Genomic DNA, 25,172 nt, shown 5'->3' with positions numbered 1-25,172 from the left:
CCAAACCGCTGAGCCACCCAGGGATCCCCTGATTCTGATCTTCATGAAAATACCCCAGTTTTCACCGTCAGGAAAGGAACTGACCAGGTGATACTCATCCTTGTATCTGGCTGGGTCATTCTCATCCCAGGTTTTTTTTTTGTTTTCAATCAAATGCCTCCCTGGCATTTATCAAGCTGATCCAGTGGTTTTCCTCCTTTATCCATTTCATGTGTTGAATTATATCATTAAGTTTCTAAATAATGAGCTGTCCTTGCACTATCAAAAAAAGCCTTAATTTGCCATGGTGCATTATCTTTTAGCATAGTACTGAATTTGATTTTCTAATATTTTGTTTTGGATTTAGAGATCTTTAATTATAAAGAAAATTATCTCCATTTTCTTTCATGAACTATTGGGTTTTGGGAACCAGGATTTAGACTGGTTTGTAAAAAAACTGGAAAGGATTTCGTCTTTGCCTATGTGTATCAGTTACAGAATTGTCACGTTTTGGAAATTTGAACTCTTCTCTCCCACCTATTCTGATCCATCCCTCTGCCACGCTTGCTTCTGGCCCTTGTCATTACAGATTCCCAACCCATGTCTCAGCCTCCAGTCTCCACCCCTGGAAAACTCATGGTAAGTGTTATGATTCAAAACTTGGCCCCAGACCCCATGATCTGAGCCATCATCCTACACCAGTGTTCTTGGTGTTCAATTGTGAATTCCAACTGCCTGAGCACAAATTGAGTCCTCACCGGTTGCTGTGTGACCAAAAGCAGTCAGATAACCTCTCTGTGCCTGTTTTCTGAGATGTACAAGAAAATAATAATAATAATTCCTTTGTGTGAATTTCCTGGGACTGCATAACAAAGCACCACCCAAAGTCTGCTGATGAGAAGCGAGTATAGATTTCAGGAGTAGGCACTATTCCAATCAGATGATGCTGTTTGTTAATGCTAATTTTTAAAACCACGCTTGTATTTTGTATGCCTTTGCTTCTAATCATTTCACTTTTTTGAGCCTTTTTTTGGTCCTATTCTGCAAAAGTAGCAGTCTGTTGCACGTTGGGCATAAACCGCCACAGCACGACCATCGTCGCCGGTTGATGATGTGGGAGCTCTACCCTAAACATGCTTTGCGCTTCATCTCTGCAAGAAATTCAGGAGTCCTGCAGATCATTCTTGAGACAGGCAGGACCAGCAGGGCTGTGCTCACACCAGGTGCATGTCCTGTGTCAAGCACTTCACACAGAAAGGATTGTTTTAGGTTTCCAAGATTCCCAACAAGCTGAGGCTTCGAAAGTTGAGCAAACCACATGAGGGCTCAGATCTGGGAAGCAGCAAAGAGAGAATTCAAATGGTGCTCCCGGGCTCCTGAAATGCACATTCCTCTGATGTGAGTGGAGAACTTGGAGGGTGGGGTGCGGAAAGATCTGCCTTGATTACTGAAGCAGACCCTGCTCTCTCCATCCCCAACCTTCCTACCCAGGCATGATTAGATAGGGTCCTAGTCTGCTTACAGTGAACTCACAGGTGTCTTAAAAAGAAAAGAAAAAGGAAGAAAAAGAAAAGAGAAAACACAGGGTACTGTCTTAAATATTAAGTGAGAAGAGCACCAGAATTACAGTAGCCAGAAAAAGCAACCTTTCAAACCTTAAACTAGGTTGCCAGTCATCTTTTTATTTTCTGAAGAAAAAAAAAATGACAAAATGTAGCTCCAAGATCCAGCATTTCAGATGCTCAGATTGATCCCAAGCAGCAAGACAATATTTTCTCAAATGCAAGCCTGTCTGTGGATTAAAGGCAAGCATTTGAAAAATTACTCTGTAGCTTAAGAAAACATACTTCAACAATTACTGTTTCCTTTTCCATGTAACCAAATTCACTGTACATTATAACTTTAAAGCTGAGATCTAAGGTTTAGATCAGCCCTTTAATCCTGCCTGTGGCTTCGGGTCCTTCCTGCTCTTTATGAGAAGGGCTCCAGGCCAGCAGCTGCCTCTGAACAAAAAAAAAAAAAAAAAAAAAGGAAAAGAAAGAAAAGAACGTAGCTGACTGGAACAAAGTTCTACAGCATTAACAAGGTTAAGCCACGGCACTGGCAAACCTGACGCTTGAAGCGCCCATCACTTAATGACACAGCTCGGCCTTCGTGCTATAGGTACAATAACCACTTAGGACAGCAGCGCCATGGACTCTCCTCCTCATCGGCAATGGGACTTGAAAACTCTGTTCCATCCCAGGAGTGCCTAACATTGGTTTTCAAAATCAAATTCACTTTTGTTTTTATTTGGCACCCGGGGGTCCAGACTTACCCATTGTTTTTTTATTCATTCTTCTTCCACATCCACTTAGTTTTCACCATACGTTAAGGCGATGTTGTCATGGAAGGAAGCCCAGGAAGCACTGCTGATCCCAAACCCTCACTTGGTGATTCAGGGCAGACTGTTCATAAAACGTGGGTCCCCGTGCACGTGAGTTTGAATTGTGGCTCGTGACGTCCTACCGTGTGGCCTTGAGCAAGCCAGGGAATCTGCTTGGGCTCTCCATCTTACCATGGGTGATGGGGGTGCAGGAATCTCCACCTCAGGATTATTCTGGGAATGAATGAGACGGGAAGGTCAGGTGCCTGCAAAAACACTGGCGCCGGGAGGTTGCTTCTTTATATCGTCACATCACGTAGACACCGCTCCCTGCTTCATATATAGTTCCAGACACTCCGAAAGCAGAAAATGCCTTCTGGCTCTGCGTCCCTAAGCAGGTTAAACCCCATGTTCAGGAGAGCAAAGACTGCCGGCCCCGTGGTGTCTGCTGGAAGAAGCAGGAAGTTCAGGTCCAAGAATGTCATGAGGTCTCTCCTATTTTTCTCCTATTCTCCTCCCATTTAATTCTGTTGGATTTCACCAGAAATGTTTGTTTCTGGCTCAAGGTTTTCTAGAACATATTTGACACAATATCTGAGACCCTGTAGTCTCGCCATAAAAAATCAAATGAGTAACAAGATTATGGTTTGTATCCGTAACTACTGACACCCAGATGCAAGTCTAATCCAGTGTATATTCCAGGTTTCCCTAAATGGGTCCAGCCTGTGTCAAAATGAGGCTTGACTGGGCAGCACGTGAAGACCCTGGTGACTCCTAATTACTGGCACCCCGACCCTGGGCGTGTGGGGACTGCATGTGCCTCCAGCCGGCACTAATGCCAGGTCTTCACACCTGGAGAATCACACAAAGAGAAGGTGTGGAGACTCTCCAGAGTCCCTCCCCGTATCTCTCACCCCACCGTAACACTGAGTAAATCAGACACGTGCCTGGTTCTGCTAGCCCTAATGGGCCTTAAAATAGCAGGAGAGAAGGTGGGGACTGTCTCGAACCCTGTCCTTTCCTGTACTTTCTTCCTTTACAAATTCACCCACAACATGCGTTAGCAACTATCTACGGAGCAATCCCGGTCTCCCCAGGCATCTCTTTCCTGTTTATACTTGTACATCAAATGTGCCTTTGGAAAATACCCTGATTTCTTTTGTCCTGTTTTCTTTGTTCTGTTTCCATTTAGAGATGACATGTAAGGGAAGTGGCTTATTGCAGCCACTGGGGATGGGGAGAAAGGATGTGAGGTATGCAAAAGAAAACACACACGGCACACACGTGCACACACACCACAGGCACACATACACCATGCACACATGTACCACATGCACAGCAGATGCACACATATACCATGTACACACACACGTGCACACATATTCCGTGCAGGCACACATACCACGTGCACACATAAACCATGCATACACACACCACAATCACATCACACTCACATATGCACACATACACACACCACATGCACACATACCAAATACACACACACAGCAATACACCTCGCACACACACATCCAAACACAGACTACAAGAAGGCAAATCTTTTTTTAAAAGATTTTATTTATTTTTCTTTTTTTAAATTTTTATTTATTTATGATAGTCACAGAGAGAGAGAGAGAGAATGAGAGGCAGAGACACAGGCAGAGGGAGAAGCAGGCTCCATGCACCGGGAGCCCGACGTGGGATTCGATCCCGGGTCTCCAGGGTCGCGCCCTGGGCCAAAGACAGGCGCTAAACCGCTGCACCACCCAGGGATCCCAAGAAGGCAAATCTTAAAGCCATGCCTCCCAAATAACCACCAGCTGCTGCTCCTCGTGTAGGATGAGGCATGTTGAAATGTAGACTTCTTTGGGAGAAGTTTTATATGAAATGGCATATTATGAGCTTTTTTGGAATTTTCAGCTTTAAAACTACTTTGTCTGTGATCATCAGCAGTTGTACCTAAATTCCGAGCCACTGAGTTCCTCCTAACATCCCCTCAACACACTGACTCCAGTGTCTTTTCAACCAGTCACATCCCACAAGATGTGTTCCCATCACATAGATGGTGATGGCACTACATGGTGGATGGCCTGGCGAAGGAGACAGGAGCTAGTCTTCCTCAAAGTCCCTCCAAGTAAGCATTAATACCAAAGTAAAAGCAGCTTGCTTGCTACGTAGGGAGGAGGCCCTGCTCCCTGCAAAGACACAGCTACTGCTCCTCTGCACAAGGGAAAATTAGAGCTGTCGCCATTTGCTCCAGGACTGTGAGAAATGACATAGCTAAGAAAAACAACAGTCACAGACATTTATTTTAATTGACAGTACTTAATGGATTGGGGAGGAACCAGGAGAAGTGATTGTTTAGTTTGATCAATTCCAAACTAAAAATGATCTGTGTCTGCAAATGTAACTTTGGGAAGTGAGCAGTGGCATCCAACATCCTTCCCATTTTGTGAAAGTGACACTGGTGTTTACTTGGTTTGGGTTAGATGGGTAACCCTCCCTTTCCCCCCACCCCACCACCATGGCAGGGCATTTAACTCATATCGTGAAAAGACTTTGATAATCCCTGTTTATCTTTCCAACAAAGCTGAGCTCAGATGATTCTCAAATCATGTTTCTGTAGCTTTAACCCCTGACCCACAGAAGAGCTCAGCTGGCTACTCTATAATAAAACTCCCCACTGTGGGGAAAGTGCCCAGGGCAAGTTCAATGCTAATCAGGGGAGAGCATGCCTTGCATAACTGTGCTCTGTTTTGATGAAATATTCATCTATATTGATATTGAAGCAATAAAAATTGTGGTTGAAAAGTTCCATAACCTCTTCGTGAGCTCAGTTCCGACATGCTAAATGTCATCCTTTCAAAGGGTCACCAACATTTTGATTTGGGGAGATCAGTTCCTGGCCTTTGCAATGAAAACCAAAACACAATGGAAACCTTTTATCCACTAGGGCTATGGTCAATCGAACATTGCCTGATTTTTAAAAACAATATTGTTTTCATCTATTAAAAGGAATGTGCTTGCATAAAACTCCAAATGATTACTAAAAGATGCACAAAGTAGAAATAAAAATAGTGAACAAAGTCTCCATCGTGTCTATCCTTCTCTATCTGTAGACTGATGTGTAGCGCACACACACATGCACATGTGCACACAGAGGACATAGTCCAGAGTATGTGGAGAGAAAGAGACAGAGATACAGGCAGGGAGAGGGGGAAAGGGAGGAGCAGAGAGGATACAGGACAAGGAGGGGTGCAACACCAGAGAGAGGTTGGGTGCCGGGGGCTAGCTTGCAACCAGCTTTCACCAGTCATGAATGTTGTACCTTTTTGACGTCGATGAATATAGATGAACACATAATTTTTCAACAACTCTGTAGATTACTACTATCCATCCCATAACATAGTCATACAGTCTCCTGTTACTGGACGTTTCTGTTGCTTCCATGTGGCCTCATTCTAACGCCACTTGGTCCTTGTGATGTTTAGCTGGAGGCGGACCCATACTCGGTTATTTTAGGGTGAATGAATTCAAGTCATATTTGAACAGAATCATCAGCTAATTCCCAACTATCATCAACTTAGTGTTTACGAGTTCACTTCCTTAATTTAATACATCAAATACCCTTGAGGAACAAAGGGATAGGCCTCAGGAAGATGTGAAGCTGATGCACAAGAGAAGCCCAAGTAGGGTGAATGAAAGCCAGATTTGGGAAACACCCTAAGATCCTAATAGCGTGGGGCATGTAAATTTGAGAAAAACCAAATATACCGCCTACACGACTACTGTATTTTGTATATGCTAATAACTTTTATTTTTAACTGGTGATGTATCATCTTCATTATGGTATCTTGCACATCACTAGTGTGATTTAAGCTGTACCAAACTGAAGGGGCGCTTGTAGGGCTTAGTCAGTTAAGCTCGCAACTCTAGATTTTAGCTCAGGTCATCATCTTGGGGTCATGAGGTTGAGCCCCATGTTGGGCCCCGCAATGGGGGTGGAGCCCGCTTAAGATTCTCTCTCTCTCTGCCCTTCCCCCTCCCCCCAAAAATAAAAATAAAAAAACTATATCAAACCCAAATCCAGCCATTTGTGTTGGGAGAGCAAGGGGCACATGAGCACATTACTTTAAGTGAATCTGCAAATGTCATTTCCTTATATTAATAAACTCATGCAGGAGATAGTGTCTATCAGCTATACATCAAGAATTGTGTCAATGTGGTTGTAAGGCCCTCCTTTGCCGTGCGTTGATATATGTGTGCATTTATTTAAGTGGATAAATACAAACACACGCACAGCTTCTTTGCACTTAGGAGGTTGAGCAGCTGAGCATTTAAGAGCATGCTCGTAGGGCCCAGAGAGACCTTCGCCCACCATCTCCAATGGCTAACATGTGTCCTCCCACCAATTCTTGACTGCTCCAGCCTGTTTCTCCAGGGATAACAGGGCTTGCTTCAGGAAGGTGAGGTGAATGAATGATGAGGTGAGGGCTGAATGAATGATGATGTCACTCCACCCAGCAAAGTGCCCGATGCACAGCAAACGTTCAACAGAAGTTGTGTATGATGATGATGGCGATGATGACACAGAAAAACTATCTTTCAACCTGAAGCTGATGACAGTAAATGCTGGGTATGGACACTTGATTTATGGCTAACCACGCTAAGGGATGTGCTGGTGAGCCATGGCCCAAACATGTATGACCTACATGAGCTAAAGTAATGACACCCATGTTGCAGTGGCGTGCCATTCTTCTGGATGGAAGAATGAAACGTTATAAAGATGCAAGCTTACTGGGGGGTTCAGGGTGTTGTCATTGATGGTCAAGGCCATCCTTCAGTGAGAGTTTAAGACGTACTAGCCTCTGTGCTAAGCATTTCATTTTACCTCCGTGAGGGCTTTATTGAGATCTCATACAATGCATCCATTTAAAGTGTGCAGTGCAGTGGTTTTTAATACATTCACGGGGTTGTGAAATACTTGTGGTTTTAGAGCATTTTCATCACCCCCTCTCCAAAAGGAACCCTGTACCTATCAGTGTCACTCCCCATTACACCTCAACAATGCCAGCCCAGGCAGTCACTAATCTAATTTCTGTCTCTGTTGATTTGCCTGATCTGGGTATTTCATGTGGATGGAATCATATAGCATGGGCCCTTGGTGCCCAGCATCATGTTTCCAACGTGCATCCACAAAGAAGCATGAAGCAGTATCTAGCTTTCCATGCTTGGATCAAAGAATCTAGTGTTATTTTGATTAGCAGTCTTTGAATTGTAGCCTCTTTCTGCCCCCTGGGTATCTTTTTTTTTTTTTTTTAATCTCTGATATTGCTATCTCTTACATTTCACTACTTGAGTGGCTTAACATCTTGTGGCCATTTTGTAATGGTCCTTTCCGAAATATCTATTCATATCATTTTCTTGCTGTTTTATTGGATTACAGGAGCTCTTCATATATTACAGGTATGAACTCATCTGTCACTGCACATAATTGCTCCAAAATACGTTTTGTCTGTGTGCTTTATGGTACTCTTTGTCATTCAAAATTTTTAGATTCTTAAATATCTTCATCTTTCTATTATGGTTTCTGGGTTTTCTGAAGTTACAAAGATCTCTTCAATACTCAGACTGAAACTTAAGTCTTCCAACTGTTCCTGAATGTTTTTACTATTTACTGTGTGCATGTAAATCTGTATTTGGCCAGGAAAATATTTTATTTTGTATAGTGTCTAGTCTAAGCTGGAAATGCTATGTGATTTTCCTTTAGATACTATATTGGTTGTGTCACCCATTTATTTCAAAAAATCTTTTTCCCACTGAATTAAAAAAAATGACCCTTGCTAATACAAATTTCCATTTATTCTGGGGTCTCTTTCTTATTCCTTATTATTCTTCGTGGGTCTATTTGTCTATTCTGATGTCAATACCATATTGTTTAGAATCAAGTCTTTATACTTGGTAAGAAAGGCTAGTGGTTTGCATTTTCCTTTTTTATGGTAACTATTCCATTCTCCTATTAGGACAATTTTTAAACTCTGCCGAGACAAGATTTTATTGGAATAGCCTTTAAAATATTATTCAGCCATTAGAAATGACAAATACCCGCCATTTGCTTCAATATGGATGGAACTGGAGGGTATTTTGCTGAGTGAAATAAGTCAATCGGAGAAGGACAAACATTATATGTTCTCATTCATTTGGGGAATATAAATAATAGTGAAAGGGAATAGAAGGAAAGGGAGAAGAAATGGGTAGGAAATATCAGAAAGGGAGACAGAACATAAAGACTCCTAACTCTGGGAAACGAACTAGGGGTGGTGGAAGGGGAGGAGGGCAGGGGGTGGGGGTGAATGGGTGATGGGCACTGAGGGGGGCACTTGACGGGATGAGCACTGAGTGTTATTCTGTATGTTGGCAAATTGAACACCAATAAAAAATAAATTTATTATTTAAAAAAAGGAATAGCCTTTAATTTACACATTAATATAGAAGAAATGACATTTTAAATTGTCTTTTCATCCAAGGACCGGATATGGCCTTCCATTTGTTCAGATCTTTTTCTATGACCTTCTATGTGATTTTATAGTTTCTTCATGTAGATGCTATACTTTTGCCAAATGATAATACCCAACACTGGAGAGGATGGCAGTAAAACTTATATCTAAAAAAAAAAAAAAAGCTTATATCTATGTAGCTAGTGGCAATGGCAAGTAGCCCATCAAGTCTTTTTGAAAAGCAATTTTATAATATACCAAGAGCAATAAAAATGAACATTTCCCGGGAGATAATATCATGCTTTAGGGAATTCATCCTAAAGATATTTCTAAAAGAAAGGAAAATCTATATGTGGGGTAGACCACTGTTTACAATGTTGAGAATTAAGAATCAATAAAAAAGCCAATCTAAAAGAGACAATCTTCAACTTATGATAAATCTATTAGCATAAGTCATAAAAGTAGTAATTTGAAGTTTATGTAACATAATTATCATGTAATAAGAGGAAAGGTGGGGTACCAAATTGAATGCATAAGCTACAACTGGAAATATACAAAAATGTAGGGGAAGCCTACAGGAGAATACACAAAAATGTTAAAGGCATTATTGGTTTCCTGAGATGATAGATGAGCTTTTTTTCCCTCTATTTCCAAAACTTTCAATAATTTTCTTATTTGACTACTTAAGAAAACATAACATGTTCCTAATCAGAATTAACTAGAAGAGCAACTGGTTCGATTGGAGTGGGGGATGTGAAGGATTTTGGAATGTGTTTTTTAAAAAGCAGTTTGATTGATTTTAAATGCCCATGGCAACAAGGTAATGGTGAGTTTGCAAATAGAAATAACGGTAAATAAAGGTATTAGCAGGTCTTATGGAATGCAATAGGCCATGGGTTTGAGAATGATTTTCTCTCATAAATAGGTTAGGCCTGTCTCTGCAATTGCGTTGGCACAACTGATAAGTATCTGAAGCCCTTCTTGCAGTACAAAGATAAGCTTCAACCCAATTACAGTTGCATTATCCCTGATTCTCATTAACAAAACTCAACATAGCAAAATTTTCCCATGTACCATCACTTACTAAATGAATAAGGGCTTGTGTTCATTAAAGTACATAAAACCTAAGCAGCTGTAACTTACTCTGCCTGTAACTCAGGTTTGCAGATCGCCCATCCTGGTGGGACATTAAGATTTATTGTGCACCTACTTAACCTCCTATATGGTGGGAAAGTTTGGGCATTTTCTGTGTATTTTCTTGTTTGATTCCCACAATGCTCCTGTGAGGCTGGAATTACTGATTTCAGTGTAACCATGAGACACTGGGTATCAAGAGATGCGGCTTGCTCAAAGTCATCCACCATATTGTGTGTTCCATCATTTACTCTCTGAATAGACAGGTCACTGAACCACTATTTTTATGAGGTACCAACAGTGGCAGCAAGTGGTGATGGCTTGGGGCGTTCTAGCCATCAACATCCATAATCTATCAGCCCCTTTATGCCAACCCAAATAAGTACGCAGTGTGCTTGCCATGCAAAGGAGCTTCCAGAAAAGTGCCCAGGCTCCTATCGCTCTGTGCCTCTCCCTCCCCCCACAAATAGAAGTGCTAATAGGGTCCCTGCTTTAGGCTGGGTGCTTAGGCTACCAAAATACCCAGTGTGGTCAGTCTGGTCCGCAGCCAGGATCTAGCACCAGGAAGTCATTAGGTTCCAGAATATTCTGATAATGTATGGAAAGTTGCATGTACAGTCATGTAAATACGTATGTTTCTTTTTTTTTTTTAATACGTATGTTTCTAAAACCAGGCCCACAGCTTCCAGATTTCCAAAGTTTGAGAACTACTGATCTCATATCTCAATCCAAGACCTGTCTACTGCTAAGGTCTGAGCTCTGCTCATCATACTACACGTACTGTCTCAAATACATTTTCAGTATGAGTCACCTTTCTGATCAACCAAGGAAGAAAATCCTTATCATGTGCATTTCTTTATACCAGTGACACCTCATGTACAGAGTCCTACATAATTTATTATAATTTTGAAGTAAACAAAACTGCAAGTGTTTCATTTTTGCTGTTTAAATGTAAAGAATTGAGGTAGCCGTGGATGAAAATTTAAAGATATCAGTACATAAATAAATAATAGTACAGATTGGGTTGACCTATAATGGCCCGCCCCAGTCATTTCTACCTCTGCTCATGGTCAGTTGATAGGCTCAACAGTTTCTGAAACAGATGGATCTTACACTATTTAGAAATCCAGACTATGTTATTAAATACAAGGAGAAATGGAAATTTCTAACAACAAATTTAATTATGTATGATTGTGCTATTGTCATGGCAACAACATGAACTGATCTCTGAAAGATATTTCTCAGAGTCCTTTCTTGTGTGTCTCCTTAATGTGCTACAGATGCTGAAACTTTGTAACAACTTTTACCAATATGTGAAATAACTTGGATTTCCTAGAGGTTCAGCTTTAATTCTGAATAGATATTAACAAATGCTGGCTGGGTGGACCCAACAAAATAGTCACGTTAGGGTACATGTTCACCTCAAAAACAGTTACCCAAGATTGGCTGCATATTTGTCAAAATTGGTGCCCTAGACTAAATTCTGAAATTAATTTCTGCTTCCAGACTGACTTCGAAACCTAGCTTGTCAGTGTTTCTCAAAGTTTGATCAAAGTTTGATCTTGACCCAGAATCAGCCAGAGAGCCTTGTAATACTTGAGATTCTTGCAGTGTGTGGTCTCAGCTCAATTCTGGGGGGGGTCATTGCTTAGCCATGGAGCCAGGACTTATCACTTACCAAGTTCCTATGCAAGAGGTACTGCCTCACATACAGGGGTGGGAACAGCTACTTATTTGCTTATGGTGTCTTGGGCTGCAATTACAGACAGCCTGGATTCAACTGGGTTAAGCCGTGAAGACAAGTCATCTCACACAGTTCTGCTCATAGTCACAGGATGATGGCTACAGCAGCTCTGGACCTCATCAACTTCAAAGTCCAGAGGCAGGAAGCACCATCTCTTTGTTAAGCCCTCTTTTTTTTTTCTTCTTTTTTCTTTTTTCTTCCTTTTTTTTTTCTGCTGACCCGGCCAGCATCCTGTCATGTGTCTTTGGCCAGAATTATCTCACATGCCAGGGTCTGAAATAAAGCACTCACGGGTGAAGGTTTGGGGGCCATCACTAACAGTTCAGACTAATTTACAATGAACCTTGAGTCACTTGGAGAGAGGGTTGACACCCACCAAAATGTTGGGTTATGACAGAAGGGAAGGTAGAAGGAAATGGCCGTGGGAGACTTAGGCACCAGGAAAAAGTGTACAACTTAATTTGGAAGAAACACAGCCAGTCATTATTGCCACTGCAAAGCAAAATAACACAACAAAAAATCAAAACACCTGCAGCTATTAGTAAAAGAAAAAAAGAAGTCCAGAGCACAGGACATCCTATTTGAAGGGGAAGGAGATGTCAGCACGCCCATGGCAGATGGCTCTCACCCTCACCTGACCACCAGGAGGCATGTGGTTGTGGAACAGGTGCCAGGCTCACCACATGAAGGCTTTGCACAGAGCTGAATGCTGGCAGCTCTGCTCACTTATTCCATAGCATTTCCTGAGTCTCACACCCAGCTCAGGGACACAGGTCCTGTCCTCCAGGAAGCTTCCTGAATGACAAAGGAATTGGTAGGAAAGTGACCATTTTCAAAGCAGCTAGGCATGGGCGCTAGTAGGACACATGCAGGACAGGACCCTCAAGCCCAGAGAGGAGCACCCTCCAAGGGGAGAAACTCAGGAGGAAGACTTCTTGGAGGGGCACCATATGAGCTGAGCCATGGGAGTGCTCTGCATACAGGGCTGGGCTGGCTGCCACAAGTCAGGCTGTGCTCGTGTAGAAGGCAGACTCCAACCAATGCCTAGCACGTACCTTAACGGCGTTTAGAACATGTGCATCCAAGACATTTATACTTATTTGTAATATACCATGATATATATTTACAAAATACTGTGTCCACATGATAAATATGCCCCAAAATAAAGATCTCAGATAAACATTTCACCTTCAAAAGTTTTAAGGATGAAATATCACTTTTTGACCTTTATTTTATAAAATTATTTTGTTTTTATTATTTATAGATATTTTATACATTTGTATGTTATTTTATATTTTAATTTCTTATGTTTATTTGACATATGAATTATATTTACATATCATGAATTCCTATAGATTATAAATAAAAAATTATCAAATTTCATCTTTAAAGTGAAAACATAAAAGACAAAATTCTTTTTTAAAATATTTTATTTATTTATTTGACAAAGAGAGAGTGAGCAAGAGAGAGAGAGAGAGAGAGAGAGCACAAGTAGGGTGAGGGGCAGAGGGAGAGGGAGAAGCAGGCTCCCCACTGAGCAGGGAGCCAGATATGGGACTTGATCCCAGAACTCCGGGATTGACGGAGTTGACAGCACACACTCAACCAACTGAGCCACCCACATGCCCCGAAAGACAAAACTCTTATTTGACAAAAGATCTTCCTTACTACTACTGATAATATTTTTCAAGTGAGCAATGAGCCTGTCAAGCCTGTTGGATTCAGCATTTAGGACTCCACAAAGCTTATACTATAAGCACAAGTGTCAGTTTTAACATCTTGCTTTTAGTGATGTTTGCATTTTCATTGTTTTTACACCATGGTTCTCCTGCAGGAATCTGTTCAAGAAGCTTTTCCACTTTGAGAGGGTTGGTTCAGAGTGAGTTGGATTCCGTAACCTGAGCCGCTGCCCGCAGGCTACCAGGAAACTGCAACATGTCCCACTGCTCTGACAACAGGCAGGAGACGGGACAGCTGTCAAGCCCTGCGCACAGACACCTCACTGAGAGACCCAGGAGCCACAGGAGGGCACCAGTGACACCTACGTTCTCAAATATCACTGAAGCTTAGTTTATTTTTAGAAAAAGCTAGTTATGAGTAAAAACTCTTCCCAAGCATCCCACAGCTGTCTTGTACCTCCTGCTTACGAGACTACTGCCAAAGCAACTGAGAACAGAGGAACCCTTAGTAGAATATTCCAGAATGGAGCTCAGGAGCTACACACACAGACTCAGGGCTATTGTGCTAAAGAGATCATCTGAGGTCATGGTGATAAGTAGGCCACTCCAAGAGTGAGTGGGTGCTCAGCTCCACCTGTTGCTCTGTGGGTTAGCTCAGTGGATCTCACAATACCTACTGAATCAGAACCAGGCAGCAGGCTGCTTAGACACAGGTTTCTGGCCTTACCCTAGAGTTCCTGATTCAACAGTTTGGGGGTGGGACCCAAGAATTGCCTGCAGGTTCCAGGTGATGCTGATGGTGCTAAGCTGGGGACCACACTTTGAAAACGGCTGCCATGGACATTTGAGACATGGGCATAAAAAGGCACACCTATGAATCATACAAAGAAGGACTAGCCAGAGCCAGAGGAAGAACACCCAGGTAATGGAAGGCAGGTACACAGAAGACAGGTAGGTTCAAAAGGGGTCCATTGGATTTGGAAACAAGGATGTGATGTGGCCACAATGCACCTCAGTCAACTGCCACAACCCAATGGCCATGGGCTGACAATGAGTCCATGGGTGTTCAAGATCCCTGCTTCTCTTTAAAAACATTAGACCCATCCTTCAACTGATAAATGCAAAAGCAGATGTGGTATATCCATACACAGGAATTTATTCAGCCATAAAAAGGAATGAAGGATTGATCCATGCTGGAGCATTCAAGGACCAACCTTAAAAACGCGATGCTCAGTGAAAGAAGCCAGACACAAAGGACCACATATTGTATGATTCCATTCATATGACATGAATAAAGTAGATCAACCTACAGAGACAGATCTGAGGTGGCCAGGAGCCTGCAGGAAGGAGGGAACAGGGAATGACAACCTAGTAAGAATGGGGTTTTGCTTTGGGATCATGAAAATGTTCTGGAATTAGAGAGAAGTGGTGTTTGCACAACACTATGAATGTACTAAGTACCACTGAACTGTTCGCCATAAAATGGTTAATTGTATGTTATATGAATTTCACCTCAAGGGGTCAAAACAAACAACAATGATAATAGTAGAACTAGCAAATCTGGGTCCTCCTTCCCTCTTGGTGAGGTCTGGCTAGGACCCGAAAGTCTCTGACCCATTCAGGTATTGTGTCTACAGGCCTGTGGCCACAGTCCCTGCATCTCCTGTTCTGTGACCTGCCTTGCTATGATGCATATTCCATTTGGTGGCCCCAGGGCTTTGCATCATCGAGAGGACAGAGACTGCATCCTATTCACGGGACCTAGCAGGGCGTGCTCAACAGCGTGGATATTTGGTGTTTATTGTCATTCAACTTCTAGAACCTGGTCTGCCCCTGCTTCCCCTGGTGTCATCACCTGACTCTGTTCTGCTTGTTTTTATCACTCCTGCTGTACCAAATCGCCGGCAGTTCCCTAAACGCCTCTGTCTGCTTGGACCACAGGGCTTCCTGCAAATCCCATTCAATGTTTCAGACTGAGGTATCAGTGCCTGACAGGTGACCTCCCTGCTCTGCTTCCTCTCAGAGATAGATTCCCACCTTTTTCCCTGCCCTTCGCTTTTGGCCAAGCTCCTGGAAGGAGAATCTACGTCCATTCATTCCTCAGTTTTTAGCATTAGGCACGTAGTTGTATCCAGTAACTGGTGTCACAAGGTCACACTGTCAATATAGAAATGAAAAAAAAAAAAAATGATGTCTTCCCCAATTTCTCTAATTTTTTTTTTTTTTTTACATTTTAGGTGAGCGTTGTGAGGTGTGCTGTTTGCACCATAAGAAAATGAGGGGTTTGCCTACATCTTTCTGTATCACAACTTCCTGTCTTTAGGAACTACCCAGCTCATACACAGCACACACCCAGATGCTCCAGTGACAGTCCATACAAGCACTGTGTCCTTAGCAGTTCCAAGGAGTTTAGGCACATAGAGAAGAGAAACAGAGGGAAAAAGTTAACTTCTTCCCTGTGAGGCCCCTTCTGGCTATTTTCCTGCCTTGCACCCTGTAGAAGCCGTAGACTCATTTCTTGTTTTCTTCCTCCATCTGCTGGCAGGACTGCAGAATCACTTTCTCGCCAACCTCTTAAATGCCTCCTAGAAAAGTTAAGCTTCGTGCTATATTCCAAACGATGCTTTTTATACTCAAAAAAAAAAAAGTGAAGCCATCCCCCCCCCCACTTCAAACTACTTGGGTGTCTCTCATTTTCACGTGAATCCTTTCTTGAATGAATATGATGTCAGGATCACAGATCTCGCCTCAAATTTCTCAAGATTCTCTCTGCATAAAAATTACCTGGTGACTCTGCTTAAAAAATTCTTTGCTCCCATCACAAACCTGTGGAATCAGGATTACCTGGAAGTGTGTTTTTCAGACGTTCCCCCTTGTGCTTACAACCGAGCATGTGGGGAAAACACTGAAATCCACTATTGCTTTCCACCCACATTTGAGTGGAAGAGGAGACGACTGGAGACTTGGGGAGGTGGTTTGGGAAAATTCATGCCCCTTCCAACCCCAAACCCCCTGAATACACGCTTAAGTATTAATAAAACATAGTATTTGCTGTATCAATGCAGCTTTAAGACAAGTCCCTCCAGGGGTAGCTCAGTAGGTTAAGTGTCTGCCTTTGGCTTGTGTTGTGACCCTGGGTTCCTAGGATCCAGCCCCACACCGGGCTTTCCACTCAGTGGGAAGTCTGCTTCCCCTCCTCCCCCCCTATTCTAATAAATAAATAAATAAATAAATAAATAAATAAATAAATAAATAAATAAATAAATAAATAAATAAATCTGTTTTTTTCTTTTTCAAAAGACAAGTCCTTACGAAGCTATTGAATTATTACTGGACTCAACTAGCGATGCAAAGCGTCCCATTTTCCATCCCAACGAACAACTGCACTATTTGACGGTGTTTACGGTATTTCGTCCTGGGTCTGCCCAACGTGGATACGAATTCCCATTGAAGGCATCTGCGTCGGGCCTTGTATCCACGTGGGCCCTAGAGTCGCCGGGTCAGCATGACCCGCAGTGTGTCGAGCGAGGGGGGGTTCGCTCACCTGCAAACTGGACCTGCAGAGTCAGAATCCCCAGGGGAGGGGCCGGAGCTATGGGTGCTTTCAGGGGTCGTCCAGGTGAGGAGGCGGGGGAGGGAGGCCGGCGCGGCTGCCCGATGCACCTGCGCGGGTGCACACCGCACGCCGTCCGTGCACACTGAAGTGCAGGTGCATGCCCCCCCTCCCCCCCCAGCATCCCGGCTCTGGGATGCTGGTGCTTTTGAGCGCGCAAAATGCCGGTCTCATTCCTCTATTTGATGAGAGCCGGCAGCTCTGCAGCGGGACCCACTCTCACGGCCGCCCAAGGCCGCCCAAGACCGCCCAAGGCCGCGCAGCACCTTCCCCCGGAGCCAGGAGACCCGCAGCGCCCTCCCCTCCCCTCGGAACGCGGCGCCTCTCCCAGGATGCACCGGGCGGGCTCCTCGGCCCCGCCCCCAACCGCCCCGCACGTGCCGGCCAATCAGGGGCAGCGCCGTTGGCCGCGTCACGTGCAGGTGCGCGCAGGGGCAGGTGTTCCTCCGCCCCGCGAGGCCGCGCCGCCCGCAGCCCCCGCGACGGCCCGAGGCGGACGGCGACGGCCCGAGGCGGACGGCGAGGCCCGGCGAGCGGCGCGGCTCCGTGACCCAGGAGCGCCGCGCCCTGGCGGGGGCCGCAGGCCGCAAAGTCCCGGCGCGGCGCGGAGGGATCCGGCGAGGGCGGCGGTTGGCGGCGGCGGGGCGCTGAGGGGACGCGGGTCGCGGCGCTGCACCTGCGGCTGTGGCGGTGGCCTGGTGAGGCGGGGGCCGGGCCGACGGGGTGCGGGCCGGGGAGGGGGGCGCGCCAGGCGCCGGGGGCTTGGGCACGGCCTGGGTCAGAGGTCAGGCTGCCGCACCCACTGGGCGGGGACGTTCCTGGGCGCCCTCAGGGTGGGGGCGTCATCGGGCACCGTCTGGGTCAGGGACGTTCCTGGGCGCCCTCAGGGTGGGGGCGTCATCGGGCACCGTCTGGGTCAGGGGACGTTCCTGGGCGCCCTCAGGGTGGGGGCGTCATCGGGCACCGTCTGGGTCGGGGGACGTTCCTGGGCGCCCTCAGGGTGGGGGCGTCATCGGGCACCGTCTGGGTCGGGGGCCTTCCTGGGCGCCCTCAGGGTGGGGGCGTCATCGGGCACCGTCTGGGTCAGGGACGTTCCTGGGCGCCCTCAGGGTGGGGGCATCATCAGGCACCGTCTGGGTCAGGGGACGTTCCTGGGCGCCCTCAGGGTGGGGGCGTCATCGGGCACCGTCTGGGTCGGGGGACGTTCCTGGGCGCCCTCAGGGTGGGGGCGTCATCGGGCACCGTCTGGGTCGGGGGACGTTCCTGGGCGCCCTCAGGGTGGGGGCGTCATCGGGCACCGTCTGGGTCGGGGGACGTTCCTGGGCGCCCTCAGGGTGGGGGCGTCATTGGGCACCGTCTGGGTCGGGGGCCTTCCTGGGCGCCCTCAGGGTGGGGGCGTCATCGGGCACCGTCTGGGTCAGGGACGTTCCTGGGCGCCCTCAGGGTGGGGGCATCATCAGGCACCGTCTGGGTCAGGGGACGTTCCTGGGCGCCCTCAGGGTGGTGGGCGTCAACGGGCCACCATCTGGGTTGGGGGGCGTTTTGGGGCACCTTCAGGGTGGGGGCGTCATCGAGGCACTGTCTGGGTTGGGGGATGTTCCTGTGCACCCTCAGGGTTGGGGGGTCATCGGGCCACCATCTGGGTTGGGGGGCCTTCCTGGGCACACTCAGGGTGGTGGGCGTCAATGGGCCACCGTCTGGGTCGGGGGGTGTACATGGGCACCCTCAGGGTGGTGGGCGTCATCGGGGCACCGTCTGGGTCGGGGGGCCTTCCTGGGCACCCTCAGGGTGGGGGTGTCAACGGGCCACCGTCAGGTCGGGGGACATTCCTAGGCACCCTCAGAGTGGGGGGCGTCCTCTGGGCATCGTCTGGTTCAGGGGATGTTCCTGGGCACCCTCAGGGTGGGGGGCGTCATCAGGCCACCGTCTAGGTCGGGGGACGTTCCTGGGCATGCTCAGGGTGGGGGCTGTTATCTGAGCACCGTCTGGGTCAGGGGGCGTTCCTGGTCATGCTCAGGTTGGGGGGCGTTATCTGGGCATCATCTGGGTCGGGTGTTCCTGAGCATGCTCAGGCTGCGGGCATTGTCTGGGCACCATCTGGGTCAGTCGGCGTTCCTGGGCATGCTCAGGGTGGGGGCATTATCTGGGCATTGTCTGGGTCAGGGCACATTCCTGTACATGCTCAGGGTCAGTGGCATTTTCTGGGCAGTGCTGCTCAGGGTTCGGGGAGGCACTATCCAGTTCGGGGCCGTGTGTGGGCCAGAGGGCATTCCCCCACATTGCCCAGGGTCAGGAGAGTAGGGACACCTGTTGCCCTGCTGTCCTGTAGCCCACAGGGGTGGGATCGGGGTGGCATGGCCCCCTGGATGGACAGCGGTTTGCCCGGGCCCCATTTCTAGCTGGGATGATGGTAAGAAGCACCACGTCCACATCTCACTTAAGGGGGACCGTGTGGTTTGTCGCCCATCGGAGGTGTCCTGGGGTTGGAAGGACACAGCTACCTGTGTCCTGTGTCCTGTGTTGGTAGCACAGCTATGGGGGACTGCCCTCCAAACGGGGCCTGCGTGCCCCACCTGTGAGTGGTTACCTGGGTGTCTCCAGTGATGTGAGAATCACCTGCTGGCGTACCAGACTGGGTAGCTCTGGGAGCATGGACCCCTTCCGCCTAATTTGCATTTCCAAGATGTTCCAGATGTTGCTGAGATCGCATTTTGAGAACTGCACTGTAAAAATACCGGACAAGATAGTTGAGCTTATGTCTGCTTTAAAGGAGGAGCCAACCCAAACTTAGCATTACTGCCAGGCTAGGTGCTGGGACCAAGCCACAACTAGCAGCCTAGTCTGCAGGGGTGTGGGAGGAGAAAGGGAATCACCGTGCAGTGCAGTGTGGTAGGTGTGGGTAACACAGGTGGGGAGGGGAGGGCACACTAGCAAAGGCTGTTCCACGGTGCACAGTGAGTCATGGAGCTTCTGTCGGTGATGTGTGGAGGAAGAGAAGTCTGCTGATTCTGCACGCCATCCCTAGGAGACCTGAGCGTGTACGGCAGCAGGCCCCGTGTGCAGGCTGTCATCCTAGTACAGACAGTAGAAATGCACAAAAGTGTAAGATGGTTCTAACATGTTGGCAACCCAGCACATCGTATTCTGTAGCCAACTTTGGAAATTATTGAGTGAGAGTCAAATTGCGAAGGTTCTTAGGATTTGGTGAGTTCACGCATTTGCAGAACACAATAGGAAGTCAGGTCTTTCACAATTGGAGAATATAATTAGATTTGCCTCTCTAGGAAGGCCCTCATGAGAATTTTAGAAGCTGTGAAACTGAAAAAGATGAAAACCTGATTTAAACCAGAATGATCTTAAATGTAAATGATGTTGTAGGCTGCCCCTCTGTATTTAGAACCTTCAGTGGTGTCTTGTGGCAGTGAAGGTGGAATCTGAGCTCCCCCTGTGGCCTACAAGGCCCACACATCCTGACCCGGCATCCCTCAGGCTGCACCCACTCCCCCTCTTTACTGTGCTGAAGCCACACAGGGCATCTGTCAGCTCCGCAGGTGAGCCACTCTCCACACCTAGCTCTTTTCTAGAAGTCTGCTCGCAAATGCCTGCCACTTCCTGATCCTCCTTGTATCTGCTTATGTGGTGACTTCACAGGAAGCAGGCACCAGGATGTAAAGTAGCTCCTGCCTGCTTTTCTATTAAGAACATTCTGCTTGTTTCCTTCATTAAACTTGGGACAATTTGTAGTTAAAATCTTACCTGCCTTTCCCACTGGGACTAAGATGTGTGGAATGTTCACTGTATGCCCAGTGCTTTATAAGCCCTTCCTGTGTGTCCTCATTGAACCGCACGCTGGAGCTGTGTGGTAGGTTAATAAAACCCTTGTTTGACACACAAAGACATGGATCTGAGGTTCTGTCCCTTCTGTGAAGGAGTCAGGTTCAGGCAGACTAGCTCTGAGGCCTCCACTCTGCATGATCTGATATGGCTTTCTGCTCTGGGGTGGGGGTGGAGGGTATCTCTGATGCCTGACAGGTGTTGTTGAGATGCAGAGCACTGTTGGGTCAGAAGGAGTAGAAGCAACAGAGGAGGCATTGAGAGATAAAGGACTCCATCCTTTTTCCTTAGAGGCACAGTGGGTGGTCTTGCCACTCACCAAGAATGAAATTGTGGGACATAAATGATGTACTGAGAAAGATAGTGGTTTGGGTACATTTAAGCTACATGTGGCTCTGTGGGTGGACCCAGGAGGGGTGCGGTCAGGGCCTGGCCTCAAACATGACACCTGGGTCCATTTACATACTTTCCCACATGTGAAAGAGCTAGTGACTGACCTCCGTGTTGCAGATTTTCCTAAGTGGTTAAAATAGTAATTCAATGAAAAAGGAAAGGCTGTATTAAAACAAGTTCTCCACTTTAGCCCTGCTACCCAGCATGCTGCCCAATCCACATAAGTACTTCTGATTGTTGAAGGTAGGGACATTGCCTTAAACTCTGTTACGAGAGGTTAGAAAAATATGTGATGATTCAGGAGCTTATTGTGGAGTCCTAAATATTTGTTCCGAAGAAATATTGCAGAAACAGTAAAATGTAATTGTGTATGTTGAGTATTGTCTTTACTGTTATTTCCCCTCAAGGAAAAAAAAATGACTGGGCGAGCCAGAGCAAGAGCCAGAGGACGAGCCCGTGGGCAGGAGACGGTGCAGCACGTGGGTGCCGCTGTGGTGAGTGCTGTACCTTTCACCTGCAGTGTCCTCAAAAAACAAAAACTTGTTCCATCTTTATCGGCATAGATTATTGAAAATAAATTTTAAAACTGTGTCCTGTGAAGGATATAGTAGTTATACAAGGATGATTCTATTTCCTGAGCATCTGAAAAGCTGCTTCTTTAGTTAGTGACCTTTTTTTTTTTAATTTACATTTAGTTAATTAACAGCGTATTAGGAATTTTAGACATAAAGGTCAGTGATTCATCAGTTACATATCACACCCAGTGCTCATCACATCACGTGTCTCCCTAACACCCATCACCCGGTTAGTGAGCCTTCTTGAAGAAACTTCTTTAGAGGAATACAATATTTGGTTACTAACCTAAATCAGTTTTGTTTGAATATCTTAGACTTGTTGAAGACTGTTTTCTCTGACCTGTGACTTTTTGACATGAAAAGAATGCTGTTTGTTTGCATATCCCATAGAGTCAGCAGCCTGGCTATGTGCAGCCCCGGCCTCAGCAGCCCGTGGCCGAAGGGGAATTAGTTGGCCGTGGACGCCAGAGAGGAGCAGTAGGAGCAGCGGCCAAGTCACAAGGTGAAGGGAAAGTGCACAGACTTAGTGTGTGCACATGTGCAGTAGTAGTAGTAGATGTGAAGTGGTAACCAGTGTGTGGGGTCTTGATAAAAACGGGGTCCCAGCAGTCCTTTATTTTTTTTTTAATTTATTTATTTTTTATTTTTATTTATTTATTTTTTTCCAGCAGTCCTTTAAAGTCCAATGGGCCCTCTTGCAGCTGAGCAGCCTGCTAGTTAGGGAAATGCCACTGCTACTTAGAAATGTTGATTTCTTTTCTCCTTGGACATGAAAAGGCCTATCCTTGCCAGGGCCCCGTATTAGCTCTTCCAAAGTGATTAACTAAGCATACATTTGCTTATTCATGAATCAGAACATTGTTTCAGCATCTTGTGATTCCATCACAAGCTGGACCACCTTTTACATTTGTAACTTTGGTTTATAATAGGCAGTCTCACTGTATTGTGGTGGCCCTGTTTCTCAGGTGCAAAAACTGAGGCCAAGTTTATGACCCCTGGTGAGGTCAGAACACCAGTACTGTTTTTTCAGTACTTTGTTACAAACAAAGTGTATTTGGATGCTTGATGCAAGATTTTTCCACAGCTGAGTTTGGTTTCGATACAGGAAACACCACTATGCACACAGTGAGGAGGTAGCTTTCCAGGTGGGGTCTTGGGTAAACTCATGTGCAGGCAGCCAGATAGCAAGTAAATAGCTGCTTTACTCCTTGCACTATATTCTCACCTACTCCAAATGTTTCATCGCAGCCGGCGACCTCCACAAACAGTAGAGGACAAATATAAGATCTTAGAATGGTGTTAAGTTGTACTGTGACAACTACTGTCTGTGCCCAGGGCACACTGGGGGAATGACAGTGGCTAGTCTCTCCAGCACACGGAGCATTCCTGTGAGACCCATGATGTTTAACAAGCTGGGTAGAGGGTGACGGAGCAGAGAAAGAAAATGAAGAGGCAGTGCGTTGAAACATGCAAGGCTGATAAAAACATTGAGCCTTTGTAAAGGCACTTTAACCAAATGAATGGTTTTTTACCTGTTCTGCACCATTTCATTTTTTTTGCCCATGCTGGCAGTTGTAAAACAGGAGTGCTGCTCCCTGTAGGCTTGTCCAGTTGTACCAACTTTTGGATGGCATCCCGTCATGTGTAGCAACCATGATGGACCATCTGTCGGGTGCATCCCCTCGTGGGCATGGACCCGACAGACATGGGGAGACGTACAGCATGATTGTTGGGGGGGGGGGGGCGGTGCTAACTGTCCTGCTCTGGGCCCCACACTGCAGAAACCTAGACCCATTAAGAGTCAGAACCACAGCATTTTAATAGGAGAGCTCCACTTCATCACCCTGCCGTACACCCTATGAAATCAAGTGGTGAAACAGTGTTCCTTGTGTTAATGAACACATGTGTATGCATGGTTTTTGTATAGACAATTTTGAGAAAGAATATCAGTAGTGCTGCATTTTGAAGAATCAATTAGAAGACTGGAACGTCTTTTGTTTATGTATCCAATTATCTGATGGCTTCTCTGCCTTTTGGCTAAGATCAAGTGCATCCAATTATCTATTACTTTTCTGATACAAGATGTGTTACTTTTCGAGATGTCTGATGAGAATTCATTTATGGGCATTCATTTCTTTTAAATTTACAGGATTTTATCCACTTTCTCTAATCTAGATGCCTGAGTTCTTTTGAAACTTAAAATATTTGACTTTCAACTGTGTTCCACATACAATAAGATTTGCTGAAGCTGTTTTAAAAACACTTCCTTATTGATGCAGTCCTGGAATGCAAATACAATTGTGGAAAGTACTTAAGTCTAACTTCTTAAACATGCTCTGTATTGATCTTTATTAATAATTTAACAGTTGTGCATGAATTTAAATTCTATGAAACTCTATCCATTATCTCTAAAAAGCTAGTATCTAACTTTATATTTATAGGAAGAGTCTCTGTGAGGATTAAATATTACCCGGAATAACAAATGCAAGGCTCTGTTTCATAACTTTTCACTGCTTTTGTAAGGATTATATCTGAGAAGTATTTGTCATAAATGTTCAAAGTATCTACTAGGTTTTAGAAATTGATGTTTAACAGATTTATTCTTAATGAGACCTTGCTTCAGACCATGATTTTCATTCTGTATATGGGGTGTGGACACGTGGAGGGCTCTGAAACAGAGCCGTAGTGAGATACGGTTTTTGTTTTTAACCACTCTAGCAGCTGCATGGAAAGAGATTCTAGGCACACCTTGGAGATGCCACAGGTCTGGTTCCAGACCCCTGCAATAAAGCAAATATCATAAAGCAAGTCAAATGAATTGTTTGGTATCCCAGGGCATTATAAAAGTTATGTTGATATTAGTATACTCTATTTATGCAGTAGCATTACATCTAAGCAACATAAATACCTTAATTTTAAAATACTAAGAAATGCTAACCATTATTTGAGTTTTTAGCAAGTTTTGATTACTTATCACAGATCACCATAACAAATATAATAATAAAAAAAAGTTTGAAATGGTGTGAGAATTACCAGTGACATAGAAATGAAGTGAGCAAATGTTGGAAAAATGTCACCAGCAGGCTTATTTAACACAGGATTGCCACAAACCTGCAGTTATAAAAAATGCATTATCTGTGAAGCACAATAGAATAAGGTGGGCATATAATTATCTAGCTTTCTAATTTTATTCATTCTGAAACCTGTCCTTTTTACAGATGGACAGATAAGCTTTGGCGAAATATAAAAGCTGTAGTATGTGTAGAGAGGGAAACAGACTTCATCATTGTTTACATTCAGAAACTTGCAGTCAGGTTTTTGTATCCAGAACTGAATTTTAAGACAAATTCAATTTTTTCAGG

The 25,172-nt window shown here is 45.4% G+C and overlaps 1 protein-coding gene across 1 annotated transcript in view; it reads left to right on the top strand.

Annotated features, from left to right (window-relative positions):
* The first annotated feature begins 17,618 nt into the window (after positions 1 to 17,618).
* Positions 17,619 to 25,172, top strand: part of PIWIL1 (piwi like RNA-mediated gene silencing 1) — a 31,367-nt gene continuing 23,813 nt past the window's right edge. The window contains exons 1-3 of the mRNA XM_072722656.1: positions 17,619 to 17,706; positions 21,643 to 21,729; positions 22,201 to 22,312. Coding sequence (XP_072578757.1) covers positions 21,652 to 21,729; positions 22,201 to 22,312 — 190 coding nt within the window. The 5' untranslated portion in view covers positions 17,619 to 17,706; positions 21,643 to 21,651. The remainder of the gene's footprint in view (positions 17,707 to 21,642; positions 21,730 to 22,200; positions 22,313 to 25,172) is intronic.

The sequence above is a fragment of the Vulpes vulpes genome, chromosome 10, assembly GCF_048418805.1.
Source record: "Vulpes vulpes isolate BD-2025 chromosome 10, VulVul3, whole genome shotgun sequence".
NCBI classification, from domain to species: domain Eukaryota; kingdom Metazoa; phylum Chordata; class Mammalia; order Carnivora; family Canidae; genus Vulpes; species Vulpes vulpes.
The sequence above is the reverse complement of the archived record's forward strand: the minus strand, read 5'-3'. Positions and strand labels throughout refer to the sequence as shown.